Source organism: Lutra lutra, chromosome 12 (assembly GCF_902655055.1).
Source record: "Lutra lutra chromosome 12, mLutLut1.2, whole genome shotgun sequence".
NCBI classification, from domain to species: Eukaryota; Metazoa; Chordata; class Mammalia; order Carnivora; family Mustelidae; genus Lutra; species Lutra lutra.
The window spans coordinates 78,491,164-78,510,577 of record NC_062289.1 but is presented as its reverse complement, the minus strand read 5'-3'; the positions used below and the strand labels follow the sequence as shown (position 1 = coordinate 78,510,577).

The 19,414-nt window shown below is 58.2% G+C and overlaps 1 protein-coding gene and 1 long non-coding RNA gene across 6 annotated transcripts in view; one reads left to right on the top strand and one right to left on the bottom strand.

Moving 5' to 3' along the window:
* LOC125081716 (uncharacterized) overlaps positions 1-19,414 on the bottom strand; it is a 270,307-nt gene that overhangs the window by 155,585 nt on the left and 95,308 nt on the right. The window lies entirely within an intron of this gene.
* The window catches only part of LOC125081715 (uncharacterized), an 86,055-nt gene that overhangs the window by 23,158 nt on the left and 43,483 nt on the right, over positions 1-19,414 (top strand). Inside the window, exons 2-4 of the mRNA XM_047696456.1 lie at positions 1,504-1,790; positions 2,696-5,152; positions 10,718-10,809. Of these exons, the coding sequence (XP_047552412.1) occupies positions 4,526-5,152; positions 10,718-10,809 (719 nt within the window). The 5' untranslated portion in view covers positions 1,504-1,790; positions 2,696-4,525. The remainder of the gene's footprint in view (positions 1-1,503; positions 1,791-2,695; positions 5,153-10,717; positions 10,810-19,414) is intronic.

Genomic DNA, 19,414 nt, shown 5'->3' with positions numbered 1-19,414 from the left:
CGTTCCAGGGCCGAGGGTCACCCTGGTGCGCAGGCTGTGAGGACCAGCCCAAGGACTCAGGGCATCAGTAGGGAGCCACGAGCTACAACTTGAACCGCAGCCGTCTGGGGGCAGTAGGCAGTCCATATTCGTGGTCACTTGACAAGGAAAGCAATCCTCCTTGGACCCACATAGCCCTACATCCAGTGACAAAGCTCCAGCGAGGCCAACAGGGGACACGTGAGCTGTCATACACCCCCAGGGCTGCAGTAACTGGGGTCTAACAGGCGTGTATTATCCTCAGAGGAGAGAATGGTGTGCTGCTTCCTTTTAATGCACTTGGAAATTATCGGTTTTTAATTAAAATTAAGGCAGGTGCCAGGCTACGCTCAGATCTCACGTACGAACTGAGAGGACGCAAAAGTCGCTAGGAGAGCTTAATGCTAACACGAGGTCACCGCAGCGATGTTCCCAACCATGCATTTTGTCCTTGAAAACTGGAATGGACTTTGATACCCTCTCAAAGACTGCATACATTTTGAATTCACACACGCCTTCTTTCTCGGCTCTCTCTGTTCTGCCAGGTGCACTGGGACCATCGAGCAGAGCTGAGGGTGAGCTCGGGGAGAAATATCCTCCTGAGACGGTCCAGCTCCAAGCCTGTCCCAGGGTGGGCAGCCCTCGGGGATCTGGGGTCTGGTGCAGAGGATTGAGTGGCCCCTGTCCTATCATAGCTGAGCTGGGGAAGTTGCAGATGTATACAAAGGGGCCTTCACTTCCCAAGGAACCCAGTCTGGGGCCAGGCACTTCCAGCTGACCATCACTGCCAAGGACAGGTCATGGTTCTCTGAGTCTAAGCTGCAGACCTGGGCTCCAGACAGTGCCTAGCATTGGAAAACCTGGAAAAATACTTGGAAATTTCATGGCTTTTCAGAGTCCTTCCCACTTTCTGCTACCCTGTGCACAGTGTGAAGGAAAGGGGAGGGCAGGAGGTGGGTTCAGAGGGACCTCTGCCTCGTCCTGGCTGAGGGTTCCCCATGGTGGCTGGCCGATGACAGCACTTCCCAGAGGCAGAGTGCCCCATTGGTCCAGCCAGGGGAGTCATCCCCACCTTTGTGAGCACTGGCCCACGGCAGCGGGAGCACTCAAAGGGCACTTCAAAGGTGCAGAACAGAGACAGTCCCAGGATGGAGAGTCCCAGGGTGGCCTCGCTCCCCACCTTCCCACCAGCCCCGTGGTGAGGGCCAGGGCCTGGCTTTTCTCCCAGCTGTCAGGACTAGGTGCCGGGGACCTGAATGTGTCCTCCCCCAGCACCCCTCCCCCCTCCCACCCTTATGGATACCCAGGCCTCCCAGGATCCAGGAGTCCTCCACCCAGCAGCGGGGCGGTTCGACCGCCCAGGGAAGCCCCACTTCCCATCACCAAAGGGGTGCTGGGTGGGGGTCGCCGACGGCGGGAACAGCCAGGTAGGATATATGTCGTGAGCCAACCAGGAACTTCCACGGAAGCTTTTTCATCCAACAGATAAAGGCTTAGCACAAGTCTTCACTGCACCACTGAAGCTGAGGCGAGAGATGTGCACACCAGGGTCATCTTCTGTACACACACGGACGCTCCTCTCTGGGGAAGATCGAACAGTGATGACTTAGAGTGGGGACATGGCAGACAAAGGAGGACTCACCCCCACACCCCATCTCCCTCTCAGGACCAAGCACTGAACCCCAGCTGCGGCCCCTCTCCCCTCCACACCCCGGTCTCCCAACACGGCTGGCCAGAGCACCCCACGCTCAGGTTGAAAGGGATCTTTGCAGGTATCTGGTCCTTCCCATTTTACGTCTGAGTCTGGGGACCGGTGTCAGCCTGTGTACGGGTCATGGCTGTGCTGTCACTGGGGCTGATCTGCAGGCATCTGTGTCACCTGGGGAACTGCCCACAGCTTAGCGGTCTGCTTGCCTTGTGAACTTCCCACGGTGTGAAGGGCGGCTGCTGTGTGTTACCTGCATGTGTCCCACCGAATAAGGGTGATGCCGGCATGTTTCCTGAGGCTGTGCTCCTGCCGTGCTCCCTGAGTGTGCATCTGCACGTGCGAGCTAGCTCCAGGTGGGCACTCTCTGGGTGTGATGCCGGCCAGGCTCACATGGTCCTGCCCACCTGTCCGCCATCTCTGTGTGCGGCTCGCAGGTGCACGCATGGGGTGGTGGGTGGGTTGCTTCCAGTGTTGCCTGTGACCGCTGTGTCCGTGCTTTCTCGGTGCCCCCTGAATGTGTCACCCTGCGGTCCTTGCACACGGCCCGCTGTGTGTTGTCGCTCACTTGTGCTGCACACCCGTGTTCTCTGTGCACTGTCTACACCCAGGCCAGCGGCTCCCAAGCGCCTGCACGTGCACCGGCTCCCAGGGATGCCGGCCTCGTGCTTGCAAGATGTCCTGAACGCGGCCATGCACGTGGTGCTGCCCCGGGGCAATGTCGGGGCCCAGTGCTCGTGCCGCCTTGACGCCACACCTGCTGCGGGCAAGCTGGTCCCTGTGCCCAGTGTCTCGTCGGGGGTTCCGGAGTTCCAGAGAGGCTGCAGAGGCCAGAGGCCAGGGGGGCCCCAGAGACCAGGGAGCCTGTAGAGGCAGCGCCGGATGCAGAGGTTGCAGAGGCTAGAAGGTCGGGGAGGTCAAGGAGGTCAGGGAGGCCGCAGAGGCTGAGGCAGCGCCCTTTTGTCCCCACAGCCTGGGCGCCCCTGCATTCCCGACAGATAATGATGCCGATGCCCTGCGGTGAGGCTCAGGGCCACGTGCGATGGGTAGATCATGACCTGGACCGCGGCTCCACAGCTTCCCACCGCCATGGGGAGGGTCCTCGTGCTGGAATTGACAGAACTCACCGCAAAGGGGATCCCGCCCGGCACACTCAGGCACGGATGGAACCAGGGCTCCAGCAGTGTCATCAGAGTGAGGGACTCTGGCAGAACTTCTAGAACGCCAGCTTGAGATGGGCTTACAGCAGCCCCAGTGTTCTCTGTCCAGATGCAGTGAGAACATCCCATGGTAACAGGGGTCTCCCTAGGTGGAGAAGGTGCCCAGACTGGCTGCTGGGTGGTACCCTCTTGTTGCTGCTGGGAGAACCCAGTGTAGCAGGAAGCTGAGAGCACAAAGGCTGAGCCTACAGGGCACTCAGACTCTCACCCACCTCCACGGACATCTGAGGCTTCACCTTCCTTGTGTTCTTCCGTACCTTTGAGGCTCCCCCAACCTGGGTCCACCGGGCATCCCTTCTGGACCCTCAGGGTCCGATGACTGCTCTGTGCCCAGTGCTGCGCATTAGCCCCACTGGAAAACTGACTTATTCCCATGACTTGGAGTCAGTTTCACCGGCCAAAAATAATGAAATTGCTGAGTGGAGGTGTCATGGGTCACTTCTATCCCAGAGTGTTTGATTTTCAGGGTGAACCCTTCCTCCCTCTGGCATGGTGACTGGAAGCAACAGCCTGGGACCCGGGGAGACTGTGGTGAGCGGAGCACCTTCCAGAATACCTTTGTGGGGCCAGTCTAGTCCGTGGGTCCTGAAACTGGGAGGACCTTGCCCCACTGGCCAGAGACCAGGCGGGAGGAGGAGGGCAGATGTGTAGCTGAGAGGATCTCTGAAGTCGGAGCAGGGGGCCCTGAGCCAAGACACTCACACGGCCCCTCCGAGTGGAAGGGCCCTCGGCTGACAGCCAGAAGGAAACAGGGAAGCAGTCCTACAACCGCAGGAATTCTGCCAACAGCCCGAATGAACAAGGAAGCGATCCTGCCCCAGAGCCTCAGAAAGAAAGTCAGCCAGGTGAGACAGTGGTTTTTGCCCAGCGAGCCCCATGTCCCACGGCTCCCCTGCACAGCTGCGGGACAAATTTGTGTCTGAGCCACGGACGTGGTGGTGATTGGTTAGGTTGGCAGTAGGAGACAAAGGAGATGATTCCGGTTCTGCAAGGCGCAGACAGAGACTGAGGCCAGGTGTGTGCGCACGGTACTTGGGTGGCTCTCACTCGGGGACAGGAGACAGACCGAAGAGGAGGTAAGAAGGACAGGTCCACTGCCCAGGAGAGACGGTCTCCAGCATCCCCATCTAATGAGGTTGGGACGCGCTGAGTCAGCCCAGACCACCAGGTGAGGACACCTTTTCTGAGCGCCCACGCTGCCCTCTGCTTAGCAAACAGAACGAAGCACCAACAGATCAACCCCGTACAAATGGGGAGAAAAGAAACAGATTTGGAAACTGTGGGATGTGCGCAAGCTACTGTATTTTCTAAAAGGATCTCATCTCAGTGCTGCTTCTGTCCTGTGAAAGCGACGCATCTGAAGACTGAGTTGGTACTGATGTTCCGTGGCTCTCACACGTAACGCTTCTCAGGGAGGGCTCAGGGAGACAAGGCGGACGGACGCACACGCCCGTCTTCACCTTGCGGCCTGGGAGCTTCTCCCCTTCGCCGTCATCACCAGCGATACCAGCAGTGATATTGATCCCAGAATGTCGTCTGTGGCCTGAGGCAGGCGACAGCTTCTTCTAAAGCATCCCGGCATATGCCTGGGGTGATGCCGCGCCAGGCCTGCATGGAGCTGTGGGAGAGAATGTTCCAGAAACGCCGGTGGGGGCCAGGCCTCGTGTGCTGCCGTGCGGAGGGAGCTGTGCGTGCTGGAGGCAGAGGGTGGCCTGCAGGTCCTGTCCCCGAGCTTGGGCTCTGGGCGAAGCCCGCCAGGAGGAGGCCCGACCGTAGTCACCCAGCAGCTCCTTTCCCACGCGGACTCGTCCTCCAAGCTGAGTCACCTGCAAAGGTAAAAACCACGCGCTGCTCTCCCGGCTTCCCTTGCAGCCGGCCCTGCCCTCCCACGTGGTCCAGGCCCACCAATCAGAAGCCTCCCGTGAGCCTCTGCGCAGGAAGGGAGCCTGGAGGAAGATGGCGTCGGGGACTGACGGAGTCGCCTATCAGAGGCCGCGCTGTCCCCGGGGCACAGGGAGGGGCCGCAGCCCGGGGTCTGGTTGAGTGGCCTTCCGAGGCACTGAGGCCGAGTCTCTGCCCACGACAGGCTCCAGAGTGTCCCCACGTCACAGCTGCGGCCCAGCGTCGGCCTGCCCCGGAGCGTGTTGGAAATGCGCGGGCTCAGACCCGCCCAGACCCGCGTGGGGCTCCGCGTGTCCGCCGGACGCAGGTGAGGTGGGTCCGCGGCCGCCGGAAGGGCACCTGGTCTGGGCCGTGTCCACTCCACGGGAGGGGCTTTGGGAGGGGGCGGTGTGTCCTCTGAGGGTCCCTCCTGCCGCTGGCCTCGGCGGGGCGGCCGGGCGACCAGTAGGGGTCCGGAGGAAACCCGTGCTCGTCGGGTGCTGCGCCAGCAGGCACATGGCCCCTCCAGGGCGCGGGCCGGTCCGCACGCTGGGACCCACGTGCACACACCACACGAGCGCCAGTGCAGACACTTTCCCGTGGACACAACCAGAGAGACTCGGGTGGGTGCTTCACCCCGGTCTCTCTCGTGTCCCCTGAAGGGCGGGCCCCTCACTCTCCTCTGACCCTTCCGCTGATGGTGACCGTCCTCAAGCCCGTGGGGGCCGGGTTGGGGAGAAGGATGCTGTAAGGAGCGGCCACAGCCCCAGGCCACGTGGAACGCCCAGGCTCCTGCGTCTGCCTGGGCACAGGGCAGAGCCGGCTGCTGCTCACTGGAGCCCCGGTCGGTGGCCTGGCGTGTGTCCTTGGTGTATCAGCAGGGCCCTCGGCATAGAGAGGTGGGGACCTCGCCTCTTCCCAGTCGCTTGTGAACAGGATTTGTGCCCCGGCTCAGTTTGTCCCACTAATCCTTTTCTGGGGAAGAAAATCACATTTGAGGGAGAGCCATTATGCACATATTGCTCTTGAAATGATAATTGTATGAAATCGCATGTCTAGACTGAAAGGAATCGGATTTTGATTATTTAACTGCATTTGCTGTTGCTCTCCGGAGGATGCTGTTTTTCCAGCAGCTGTCTGCCTCCTTCATTAAGAGTGATGTTTTCAGGGCGCCTGGGTGGCTCAGTGGGTTAAGCCGCTGCCTTCGGCTCAGGTCATGATCTCAGGGTCCTGGGATCGAGTCCCTCATCGGGCTCTCTGCTCAGCAGGGAGCCTGCTTCCCTCTCTCTCTCTCTCTGCCTGCCTCTCCGTCTACTTGTGATCTCTCTCTGTCAAATAAATAAATAAAATCTTTAAAAAAAAAAAAAGAGTGATGTTTTCAGAGCAGCACGTGGGGGACTTCTAGAAAGCTCGGGAGTCTCAGGGTTTGGCCTGGTGGGTCATTCTGAAGGACACACCCATGCAGGGCGTGTTTGCCCTCAGACCTCACCTCTGCACTTCCCAGGGTCTCTGGGATGGGCTGGTCTCTGCCTGGGTTCGTCCGTAGGAGGCAGTGCTGGAGGGTCGGGAAGCGAACCTGAGTCTCTCTCTCTCTGCCCGGTTCTGTGCCTGTAACGGCTGCATCTCTGCCGGGCCTCTCCCCGCCCCCATGCATGGAGTGTGGAACCCCACCTCTGTCTTGGTCTCTCTGACCCAGGCTTGGCGGCAGGTTGCTGGGCTGGCTGACCTTTGCTTCTGAGCCAGTGTCTGCCGTCTCAGCGTTTCCCGCCAGTACCTGCATGAACCCTTCCCGGGGCGGAGCACCTCAGTGGTTCCTGTTTACCTGGCTGGACCCTGCTGTGGGTGCTTCTGACCAGGACTCAAGCCGCTCTCCCTCCTGCTTCACCCTCCCTCACCCCCATACACCCTCCTCCCCAGCACCTACAGACTCCCGTCACCCTGCCGGTAGGCCCCAGGACCCTTGCTCACACTGCCTGTTGTCAGGAGTTCTCACTGCAAACCCAGCCCCTCTTTGCCATCCCAGCTCAAGGTCACCCGTCTTGATCCTCCCATCTGCAGCGATGACATCTGCCGGGTCTTCCCGGAGCCCCTGTTTGTCCCGTCCGGGGTGCTCGGGGGCACAGGTTGTGGGCTTGTCACACGTGTGCACGTTCATCCTTTCATGCACTAATTATCCACCAAGATGTCCTTGGTGCTGACTAGGAGACCAGCTCACATCATCAGGATGCTGTCTCTTTACCCCTCTTGCCTCTGTTTCCCCCGCGTGGGCGCTGGAGGCACAACTGTGGTTGAGAATTTATTTTCACTTCCTGGTGACACGAACTCTAACTAGAACTGGCTTCAACGCAAACACGTGTGTTGATGCAGATAATGAACCGTCCTTGGGTCGTTAGCTTCGGGCATGGAGGCTCTCCTCGGTTCTGCAGGGAGTGGCTCTCCTCGCACAGCACTCTGCCCTCCTCCGGGTTCGCGGCATTCCGGAGAGGCAGCCCTCTTTGTGGGGTCACGATACCTCCTAACGTCGTGAGGCTTGCCTTGTAGCTCAGGAGCCGCAGCGGACGGGCTTGACGTGCCGCTAGCTTGAGGATTCAGTGTCCCGGTCTCCCCACGGCCTGGCTGGACTCACACGTCCGTCCGTGCGCCAAGGCTTGTTACCAGGCATGGACCACATTGGGAATCGTGTGCCTGAGACACGGGCCCAAGGACACGTGGCACGGAGTTAAGGCAACAAGGAGAGAGTCGCTGTGTGTCTGTTCAGGGAAGGTTTTGATCTTGAGATGATCAACAGCCGTCGATGAGTGCTGTTGTAATGCGGGGAGACGCCGTGCACAGGACCCCAGATGTCTCCAGGTCAGGCAGGGGTGGGGCCGATAGAGGGAGGCCTGGGAAGTGGGGGCGTCTGGTGGAAGTGCGTGCCGAGAAGGATGCTTCTGCCGAGGTGCCTGCATGCGGGAGTGGGAGGAGCTGCACTGCGCTGTGGGTCTGAGTCTGTTTACGTAGAATTAACAACCGTAAACCGCATCTGCCACATCCCGTACTCGCCGGTTTCGGTGGATTAGTGGCTGCTTTCTGTGCTGGAAATGGCTGGGCCTCAGGAGAAGCCTGATAAGCAAAATTTCCCAAGCCGGAAGCTTTCATAACTGACTGGTCTGTTCTGGGGCCAGCGTCGGTGTCTGTGATTTTATGAAGGCAGTTTTGCCCTTTCAGGGCCTCCTCTTGGCTCATCCCCAGTTGAAAAGCTGGCCTGGGTCAGGGATTCACTTCCGCTGACGGCTCTGAGATGGCGACATCCAGTCATGCCTTCCCTCCCACCCCCGTCAGTGGCCTCATTCTCCTGCCACATGGAGCCTATGGGAGGGCAAGTGTACGCTGAGTCCTGTCCCTTGAATCAAAACTTTTCCCAGTTTTGGTGGTCCTGGCTGGGCCCTGCTTTTAAGACCAACACAGAGAAAACATTGAGGACGTTCTGGAAAATTAGAATATAATCTGGATTAGGACATTAAACATTTTTGTAGGTGTGATCATGTAATTTTGTTTGTACGAGAAGAATGGTGCTCTCGTGATCCCCGTGCAGGCAAATAAAAAAAGTTTCCTTCCCTCAAGTGACCCCTGAGTCTCATTCATCCCCCAGAGGTAGAGTGAAATATAGTTGATCAAACACAGGATAACTGCGGGCATTTTACTTGTGCCTGCGCACACACTAACAGAACACGGTGAGCGTCCGGCTCAGAAAGGTGCAGGATTTCTCGTGTTTGTTTCTCATGGTGGCTTGTGTGCTCTCCTCATCTTCATCCCTCCCGTGTCCTCACCTGTGCCGGGACTTCGGTTGGAACAGGTGTGGTGCTTTGGCCGGTACGCAGAGTCTGATGGGGTGGGGCCAGGGCCCGGCTTTGGACTGAAGAGCTGCCACTATTTCTTGGACCCTCGTACCCATGTCCCCGAAGACATGCCTGGGCTCACCCACCAGCCCCAGGGGATACGAGACTCGAGGCACGGAGACTCTGGAGCGGGTTCAGCCCAGACCAGGCCAGAATTCAGACCACTGCTGACGCACTGCGAGTGGGTCCCCCCAGACACGGGGAAGCACCAGGGAGGACCCCACAGAGCAGCCGACCCTCAGCGGAGCCAAAGACCCATGAGGACACAAGGCTGCTGTTTTAGGCCACTGTTCCAGGGTGATTCCTTACACAATATCCATAGCGAGAGCTGAGAGACATTGTCCCCTTTCTTGTCTGGGCACCCAGGAGTACACGGGCGTCCCTGCCCCACAAGTGCCCGGGTCCTTCATCCCACAGAAACAGCAACTCTGGAAAAGCTGGGGTAGCCTCTTTTCTGGTGCATGTGTGGATCCTGCGTTCCAGATGCTTAACAGGCAATTGTCAACTCGTGTAATAAACACGTTATTATTGCCTGTGAAGGTTTTATGGCTGCGTTATAGGAAAGATCTATTTCTGCTCAGGAGTTAGTGGTGGGGGTGGATACTGTCTCCAGCCAAGCCTCCTGAAGAGCAATGTGTGATGTGTTTACTCACAGTGAGGGATCAGGCTGTAATGAGCTTTCACGTTCACACGCAGGGCACACTCGGAAAACCGTCCTCGGTGGGATGGTCTGATGAGGCTGGGAACGTCTCAGACGTGTGAGTGGTCATCCCGCTGCTGATGAAGACACTTGTAATCCTCACTCCCCGCTGTGAACTAGTTTGGGGACCCCGAGGTAGCAGAGCCTGTGGCCGTGGGAAGGACCTGGCAAAAATGCTTTATGCTTATTGGATCGTCATCAGAGGGAAACAACATGACTTACCAAGTGGACCAGGAGTCATCACGTCCCCCGATGGGGCGGTGGGAGCCGGGACCTCCCGGCCAGCAGCAGACACGGGCAGGTCTGGGCTGTGAGCGCTGCCTGGCGGCTCCAGGCCCACATGTGCTGTGTCCTGGAGGATAGAGGACTTTTGGAGGTATTCAGAAGTATTCTGTCCCTACTCCCTGCTGCACGGGCAGAGTTGTGCTGCCCCTGATGTCGGACAGAGCCTCGGAATGTGTGTGGGCCCCCTGCAGAAGGATGTCGCCGCATCTAGAAAAGCGCTCCATGAGGAGCCGTGAGAGGAGCCTGCCGGCCAGCCCACCAATCCAGGAGGTCAGGAGACCCGCGAGGCTGACCCCAGCAGGCTCCGGAAGGGCTGCCCTGCTCACCAGGAGCCTCACCCAGCTTAGCCTCTGTGGTCCCACCTCACCTGGATGAGCCCCGCCGAGCTCCCTGAGAGCGCCCGCCTGTGCCCCTCCAGCTGTGTCTTCCCTGCGGCCGCTGCCTTCAGGGCCACCTGCTCTCAGCTCAGAGCTCCTGCCTTCAGACTGATGAGCTGTCGGAGCTGAGCCGGAAATGGCCTCCTTCGGAAGCCTGGACCGGCTGCTCCCTGCCAAGGAGAGAGGCCTGAGTGACAGCTCCCCAGCCGGAGACAGACAAAGCTTCGCACATAAAACGAGCCTCCCTTCCCCGGGATTTTCTCCTGAGGGTGAGCCCTTCACAAAATTACAATTTTAAGGATTGGATTTGTGAACGATGGGTTTGCTCCTCCTGTTTCCAGAAGCTCAGGCACGGCAGCTTCTCCCAGCCGCCCCCTGCACGGGCTGTGCCCCCAGCAGCCTGCTCCCGGGCAGAGGGCCCGTTGCCAAGGGCAGCACCCGCACCCTCTGTACCCCTTGTGGGGGAAGCAGTGGCTCAGGCAGGCCCAGAAGCTCCCGACTGCGTCCCCACCGTCTTCCTTAGAGATCGCGGGTCAGGTCGCCCGGACCCAGCGTGGCTCGTTCAGTTCCCGCCGGCTGGACTTGTGGGCGCTCGGCTTTTCTGAGAAATGCCCTGGATCATTCACTGTGCTTCTCGTCGCTATTTTTAACAGCTCTGTGGCGTTACCGTGGACGTGAGACAGAAGGCCCAACTGGTGACTGTGCTCGTGTGTGTCCGCGTGAAACCGTCCCCACGGTCAGAACGGTGAGCATATCCGTCCCCCCAGCTTCCCTTGTTCCCTTTGCTCACCGCCGCCTGCTGTGTGGCAACAGGCGCTCCGCGTGCTGTCACTACAGCGCGTTTCCACGTTCTAGGGTTTTTTATAAAGAGGCTCCTTCCATTGGCACCCACTTGGGCTCCTTTTCCTCAAAGTCATGGTTTTGACCTCATCCACGCAGCTGCGTGTCGGTGGTTCGGCCTTCCCGTGGCCGAGCAGGTCGGTGAGCGGACGGACCGTGGCGTGTGCATCCGATCGGCTGTGGGTGGACGTTCAGTTATTTCCAGTTTGGCTCACGGCAGGCAACGCTGCTGTGCACGTGCGCGGACGTGGTTTTATTTAGGCATTTGCGTTTCCCTGGGGTGAGAATCTAGGAGTGAATTGGCTGGGCCACGTGTGGGGACTGTTTAGGCAGCCACCATATTGTTTTCTGGAATCCTGCCATGTCTCCGGACATTAGCAGGGCACGAGAGTTCCGGTCGGCCCACACGCTGCGCGGCACTCTGTGTCTACGGGTCTGAAACGTTGGCCGTTGTGATAGGTGTGCAGTTATGATCTTAGACACCCCGCAGGGATATGACTCCTGAACCGCACACGGACTTGTTGGAGCCTACAGTTCAGTGACTTCTCGTCACTTCCATGACCACACCACCACCGCAGTCCAGTTTTGGAACCTTTGATCTATATCTCTGCCCTACGTTTGCGCTATTGTTGGTCAAGGTATGAGGCTTCTGGTTGGTGTTTGTTTTATGTGAATGTCCAATCTTTCCAACACCGTTAGCTGTGAAAACTAGACTTAGTCCACTGACTTACTATCCGACTGTGTGGCAAGTCAGTGACCACAGTATTATGGGTCTGTTCTGGATTACTGTCACCGGAAGGAATTACTAAAATTGGGGGGGGGGTGTTCCTCCAGCTCCTTTTCTTCCTTAAAATTGTTCTGACGTTTCTGTTTGATTTGCCTTTCCATGTGAATTTCGGAGTCAGCCTGTCACTCCCTCTGCATGGAAACTACGAGATTTTACTGTACCGCACTACACGCGGTGTTATTTGGTGAAAAGGTGCCTCCACTCCAGCGCCCTCGAACCCGTGAGCGTGGAACGCCCCTCCGTTTCCTTAGACCTGGGGCTTGTCTCACCAGTGATTTTCAGTGTTGAGAGCACAGACCCTGTACACGTTCATGGCCTAATGTGGCTGTGGTCTGCGGTTCACGTTTTCACTTCTTGCGTATGTTGTGGCTCATGCATACCAGGGGCGGTGGGGGCAGAGAAGGAAAGTGATTCCGGAGTTGGTCATCCTTCAAGTTCTGGTTACCTTCCTACATCCACTACGTCCATACCAAGCTGTGGGGCTTCCGGAGTTTTCAGAGAGCTGTTCCGTGCACTTGAGGGTTTCCGGTGCGTTTCCTGGGAGAACAGGTGGCACGTGTGGACCAGAGAGCAGACTTCTGTAAGGAGCTGTGGCTGACGCCCCCAGCTATCCACTGAAATCCAGCCCCTCCCCGGGACACGCAGTGGGACTACTTTTCCTGGCCTCCCTTGCATTCCGTGTTCACGTGACCCTGTTGTGTCCTGTGGTGCGTGGGTGGAAGGGAGGGGCACCCTGTCCAGGGCTGGGCCCTAGAGGCTCCTGCCCGCATGCTGGGCGAGGGGGTGATGCCCTGAGAAACCTGAGGCTGGTGGTGGCCGGCAGCCAGGACACAGGGTCCCTGCCTGACTGTGGAGGGGAAGCATCCCGTCAGGCTGAACATCCATCCTGGACAGTTTCGCCTAAAAAACCATTATTTTCCCCTTACGTTGTGGAAGGTCACGGGTCAGGTGACACTCCTTCTCAGCGTCAGCTGGCTACTACCTGGAGGACGGACATATTTTCACCCACAAAGAAGAGCCTACTGGGGGCCTGGCCGGAGAGCAGGAGGGACAGTGTGTGAGGGAGAGGGGGTCATGGCATCTGCCCCGAGGCAGTGGAGGTGACAGGGAAGAGGGGATTTGCAGAGGGATTCTGGGGCCGCAGAACCAGCCTCCAAGGCCCGCACAGAGCGGGAAGAGAGGGCTCCTTTTGGGGCTCATTTGAGTAGTCTCTGCCCGACGTGTACCCTAGTCCCGTGTCCCTTGAGCTCACACCCCACATTGTCTGGGTGGCTTGACTGACGGGGGTGGGGCCGGGACCTCAGGCTGAGGCAGGGGCCACAGCCAGGCTGGCTCGGTCGGACGACAGCGGGCGGCCCTGGGGATGCGGCAGGAGGCCCGAGTGAGTCTGTCCCCCAAATTAACGGGCCTGAGCGGCCGACCCACAAGGCCTTGTGTGTCTTGTCCTTGGACAGAATTGTCCTCACAGGCCCAACCCCAGGAGCCGGTGCTTCGGGACGACGCCCCACTCTGGGTGCGCATGCATGGGGGTGTCCGCAGGGAAGCACGTCTGGGGAAGGACGAGGAAGCGGAGTGGCCCAGTTGACAGAAGAAGCACAGTGTGCCGGGCGGTTCGGGGTCTCCGTCCACAGCCTCGGGCGCGCCCAGACGCTGCTCTCTGCTCCCCGCCGCCGGGCTCGCCTTGTGCCAGGGCCGGCCTTCCGACCGACGCCGTCAATGTAGTGTAGTCCATTCTTTTTTTCGCTTTAAGATGTTGTTTGTTAGAGACACAGCGAGAGAGGAACACAAGCAGGGGGAGTGGGAGAGGGAGAAGCAGGCTCCATGCCGAGCAGGGAGCCCGATGTGGGGTTTGATCCCAGGACCCTGGGATGATGACCTGAGCCGAAGGCAGCGGCTCGATGACTGAGTCACCCAGGCGCCCTGTAGTGTGGTAAATTCTAGGGGAGTCAGACCAGGTCCAAGGAAAGTGCAGGGGGTGTGGTGGGAGCTCTGTGACGCAGTCCCAGCCACCAGGGGCTTACAGCCGTGACCCTGATCGGGCGTCTGGCGCTCGGGCTGCAGGTGCTGTGCCTCCCGTGCTCAAACCCAAGGAGGTGGTGCTGCCCAGGCCCATCCTGTGTCGCCCCTGCCGAGAGGAGAGGTCACTGGTGTAGGGGTGGAGTCAGGGACGGAGGGGTCTCATCCCTGCAGCCTGAGAACCCTCCGTGGGGCCCCAATCCCGAGTCCGTCCTGTATGCAGCCCTGTGTCAGGATGTTCGTGGCAGGGAGGGTGTAGATGGAAGGTTCCAGAGCCTCTCTCAGTCCTGTGATGGACACGGTGCAGCCCCGAGGCAAGGTTGTAGGTGTCGGTGTGCACAGCGCACATCCCCCTGCCAGGGTCATGCTGGAGGGTGAGTGTATGCCCTGGGGTCACGGCCCATGTCTCAGCGTGTGATGGCAGGACCCTGCGGAGTCCCGAGGGACCGAAAGCGACTGTCCCGTGCACTCTGGGTCGGTGCTCGATGGCACGCTCTGCAGAGACCAGGTGACCGTGCGGATCTGTGTCATTTCCACCCGGCGGTCTCTGCCGTGTATGGAGTGCAGCGGGGACGGGGACGTGTCGTCGGCAGTACGGTTCCGGCTCGGTAGGCAGAAGGTCGTGTGTGTGCACACAGAATACGTGTGCTGTCTTCTAGTGACGCGTCCCTCACACACACGCTGTGTCCGTGTGACGCGGACGGCCTAGCGACTCAGCAGTTCCGTGCGTGATCTCGTGCTCCCCGGTGCGCGTCGTCACCCTCTGTCCCCACACAGCGTGATCGCACTGGAGTCCCGATGCTGGCCTTCCGTCTCTGTGACACCACCCGATGTGTGTCATCCTGACGCCCCGGCCACGCCCATCTTCTGGATCCTTCCAGGCTTGCTGTCTGCGCTTTTTTCTGAGACCACGTAGAAGTCAGGTTAAGGCGCCGCGTTAGCTGGTAGTGGCGAGGGGCTTCTGATGGCGGGACTGTGGGTGGTTCTAGTTCTCCTTCGACTCCCTGCATTTTCTGGGCTCCTTTCCCGTGCCGGTAATATGCGCGGCTCATGCGGCTAAGCTAACGGGAAGCTTTTAAAAATTGGCTTTGCCTGCTGGCACCTTCCTCCCCGGGCACGCGTCTTGGCGAGCACGGGCCCTGCGTGTCCCCACCTTTGTGGAATGCGTGTGCGGCATCTGCCACGGCACCGCAGCCCCACGAAGATCATCGGAATCGCGGTCAGAGTGGCCGCAGCCGTCCCCGTGCGAGGGGAGCTTCGGAGGGTGCCCCGGCTTGTCTGTGCGCGAAGTTCCGTTTGTCTCACGGTGTCATCCATGGACCAGACTAACCTCTGAGTGAACCTTCCCCCATAATTTATACTTCGCCTGCGAATAAATCAGTTCCCTTTGTAGCGATGATTTCATCGCAGAAGAATGTTTTTTTAAAACTGAGGCGGGCAAGTATTCATTCAGGCTCCTGATTCTCACCAACAGACCGGGAGACAGGGATGAGCCGAGGAAGCCTGTGTAGGAGTGTGAGGTCAAGGCCACCTGCCCCTTCGCTGCCCATGATACCCCCTCAAGCAGGAGCTGCCCCACAGCAGCCCATGTGGCCCATCCCCGTCAGCCGGTCCTGAACTCAGGCCCGGGGAAGGGGCCCAAGGAGTAATGCCCTCGTGGACCTAAAGAGAAACCCGGGCAGGAGTGAGATCTGATGTAATGATGTGTTGTCATCGCTACAGGGAAATCCCTGGTGTGGATGAGGCTGAGAGGAAATTCCTTTTCTTGATAAATGTGTCACCTGTAGTTGTCCATCATTAACATGACTTTATGGGAGCCTTTCCTCCTTGCCCCTGTGCTCCTGGGAATGAGGGTGGGCAAGTGCCCATCATCTTCCCTCATTCCCCACGGTCACCCCTCCTGCCCCGGGTCCCCGCCCAGGCCTGGCTGCTGCTGGGGGTCCGTGGGGACAGTGTGTCCGTGCGCTGTGATCTTGTGAGAAACCGGGTGCCCTCCGCACCTGGGCTCTTTCATCGTCTCTTCTTCACATCCTGTCGTCGATGCGAAATGGACGTTAACACACTCACTGGTTTTTTTCTGCAAAAACACACTAAAAGGACACGTGCAAGCAAAAATGTGTGACTCTTCTGTGTGGCTGGGTGACAGCTGTTGAAACAGGTGAGGTTCCCACGGAGGATGTAATTACAGTTTCGTTGTGCTGATAAAGCAGGAAAATGATGCAAGGCCCCAGCATTGCATTTAATCTCCCGAAGTTCCATGTCCTCCCAAAAATGAGGAATTAGGCATAACTTGAGGGCAAATGCTGGCCTCAGAACAGGCGCCTGATGCAGAAGATCTGCCCCAGGGTGGGCTGGAGAGCAGCGAGCCCGCGGGCTCGGCGCCGGCTGAGGGACCCGCACTGGGCTCCCGGGCTCCCCGCCTCCCCACCGCACAGGTGCTGACCCCAGGATGGCTGACCCGTGCGAGCGCCCACTTCCAAGGTGTGAGACAGAACAAGATGAAATCCCATGGGCAGGACTTCAGGCTCAGAGAGCTGGGCCGGTGCCCAGGACAAGGAAGGGACTGTGTAGGCGTGTCCCCTGCTGGCGTCGGGATGTGGAGAAAGTCAGGAACCGCAAAGGGGGCGGCCCCTCGCTCTGCATGTGGTCTGTGGCTCCCTTGCAGGGAAGCTGGCCCGAGCCCACACGCCTGCACGCTCCGGGCCTCAGGTGCCAGGGCCGGGTTAGCAAGCAGGGCCAGACGGGCACCCCGCAGGGGGACCCCACTGTGATGGGCCGAGTACGTGGGCCACCGGTGGGGTGGCACTGAAGTCTGTTAACCGTGGTTTGACAAGATGACACGGGGCTTTGGGTGATTCAAGCTATGGGGTAGAAGGTGTTGTTTCTCCTTATGCTCCCAAGAGAATGGGCATTTGTGCCATTAAGGCTCCTAGAATGTCTCCTCCCGAGACCAGGTGGTGCACCCAGCAGTTCGGGGAATGCCCGGGTCTCGGGTCATCCCAGGCAGACAGACCCCTGCTCCCACCCCAGGCCCACGAATTTCACGACCAACGATGAACAGCTGCTTCCAAGCCGGTTAAATGTCGTATTGTAATGATGTAATCACCTGTCCTGATGCTGTAATTAGTAGAAATATCGTAATTATACACTTAGAACCCAAGATAATTTGTTAGAGAGGCCCTCTTTGTACTTTGGGTCATGATTTATGACACGGGCCTCACGCAAGGCTCCACGACATGCAGAATAGGCCACTGTGTGAGTGACAGTGGTGCCGTCGGCACACAGGGCGCTGACTGTCGATTCAGGAGCAAAAGGAAGCTTGGAGCCCTGGTGGGATCTTCCGGTTATCAAAGCCAATCACCTAAATAAATAGCAGTTTTGAATCCACTCTCCAAACTGCTAATTTGTTGTTGGGAGTTTCAAAATATCTAATTTTTGAAGCTGTTATAAAACGCTCCAGTGTTCTTTAAAGCGAGGGTTGGGATTTTTTTTTCAAGGCATTTTAGAAATAGGTGTGGGGGTGTGTGTGTGACCACTTGAGCTGAAGCCACTCCGCATTAGCGGGGTCTACACGACTGGACCTCGTGTGGCAGTTACCTGGTGGGGCTGGTGTGTGCTTGGAAACCTCGCAGCAGAAGCGGTTTGAGATCTGGACAGCCCAGCTGCATGGGCCGGACACGGGAGGGTTAGGGTGTCTCATGAAAGACAAGGAAGTCTGGAGAAAGGAGGAGGCCACAGGCTGGGGACAGGGAGGGACCCTGCCTGTGCCCTTGGCTGGGCCTCTGGATCTGCGGCCTCAGGTTGAGATCACATAGAACGTGCTCGTCCTGATCCCACATTTCTAGGGAGGAGCGCTCTCTCCTTGGCTCCCCAGGCTGGGAAATGCCTGCTTAGTCCTGCCACCCGCTGCCTACCCGCTCCGTCCTGCTGCCTGACACCGGGTTGGTCAGCAGCTCCCACAGCCCCAAACACTGGGACCACAGATGGAGGACCTAACTCAAGGTAGTCAGGGGCTCTGCCACTTAGAGACACTGGGGACTCAAGCTGCTCTGGGGTCGTCCCATTCTCTCTACTGCTCATATTCCCCATTTCCAGGACAGGAAGGGACCTCTTGTGCATGATGGGGACACCTGTCCCATCCTGTTTTAGAGAGGGCCTGTTCTCAGGGTGTTTGGGTGGGTCACTTGGTGAAGTGTTTGCCTTCAGCTTAAGTCATGATCCCAGTGTCCTGGGATTGAGCCCCACATCTGGCTCCCGGTCCAGCAAGGAGTTTGCTTCTCCCTCTGCCTGCTTCTCCCCATGCTCATACTCGCGCTCCCGTGCTCGCTCGCTCGCTCTCTCTCTCTCAAACACACTCTCTCTCTCTCTCAAATAAAATCTTTAAAAAAGGAGAGAGAGAGAGAGAGAGAGAGAGAGAGAGAGAGAGAGAAGGCCTGTTCTCATCCCCCCGAGCTGGCTTCTCAGGGGAGTCCTGTTTTATCCCACTGTGAAGGAGACAGAAGATCCTGGCTGCATCACCTGAGCACCCAGATCCAGCCATGCCTGAAGGTTATGTCCAGCATTTTAAGTGGACCAATAACACTCCCCCCCCCTTTTTTTTAAAGATTTTATTTATTTATTTGACAGACAGAAGTCATAAGTAGGCAGAGAAGCAGCAGAGAGAGAGAGAGAGGAGGAAGCAGGTTCTCCACTGAGCAGAGAGCCCGACATGGGGTTCGATCCCCAGGACCCTGGGATCATGACCTGAGCTGAAGGCAGAGGCTTAACCCATTGAGCCACCCAGATGCCCCAACACTTCCCCTTTTTAAAACCAGTTAGACGCAACCCCTTCAGGTCCCCTCCCCCCTTGGGAACTTTGTACTATCACTTTGCTGTCACTGAATAAACCTTGCTTTGCTGCCCATCATACATACATACATACATACAACCAGTTAGAAGTTGGTTCTGTCACTGACAGATAGAGTCCCAATTGAGGACCTGTCCCTTTCCCTCCCAGCCCAGCTGGGAGCCTAAGAACACTGGGGATAGAGGAGTGAGTGGGCTGCAAGGTTTGGGTTCTGAGCACCGTGGCCATCGTGCCCCTTCTCACCATGCCAGCGGACTGGCGTTTTGGGAAGGCCGTTTCCATCGAAGCCTCTATAGCGTCCTGTTGACCACTGCCCCTGTGACCTGGAGACCACTCCCCAGAGCTGCTGTTCTGCTCCGATGAGCCACGAGCCCTGCGCCTCTCTGCCTTTCCTCATCTGACCCTTCCCCACCACTGTGGCCTTCTGGCATCTGGGCCCACTTGCCTCTTCCTCTCCTACGGGGGACCCAATCCTCCAGCTGCACTTGAGCCCCTTGGAGGCAGGAACTCCCTTTCTTGTCCTGGTGTCTTGGATCTTAGCAGAGCCCCAGGCCCCACAAATGCTCACCAGAGATGCCCCCGGTAAAGACTGACCTGTTGCCATCAATACACAGTTCACCGCAGAGCGATGGAAGGCACGGGAGCGTTCACATGGAAGCAAAGGACAGATTAGGAATCACCGCTACTCTCCAGTGGCTTAGAATGCATCATTACAGGGATCTAATTAGGCATATATTTCAAGCAGAGAACATACTTCAAAAGTTAAAGTAATTCTACTGCAGGAGGAAATGATGGGTTTTTACATAAAGTTTCCACCCTGTGCCCTCAAGCCAGGATTCTGCAGGCTTGGGGTCTTGTCCT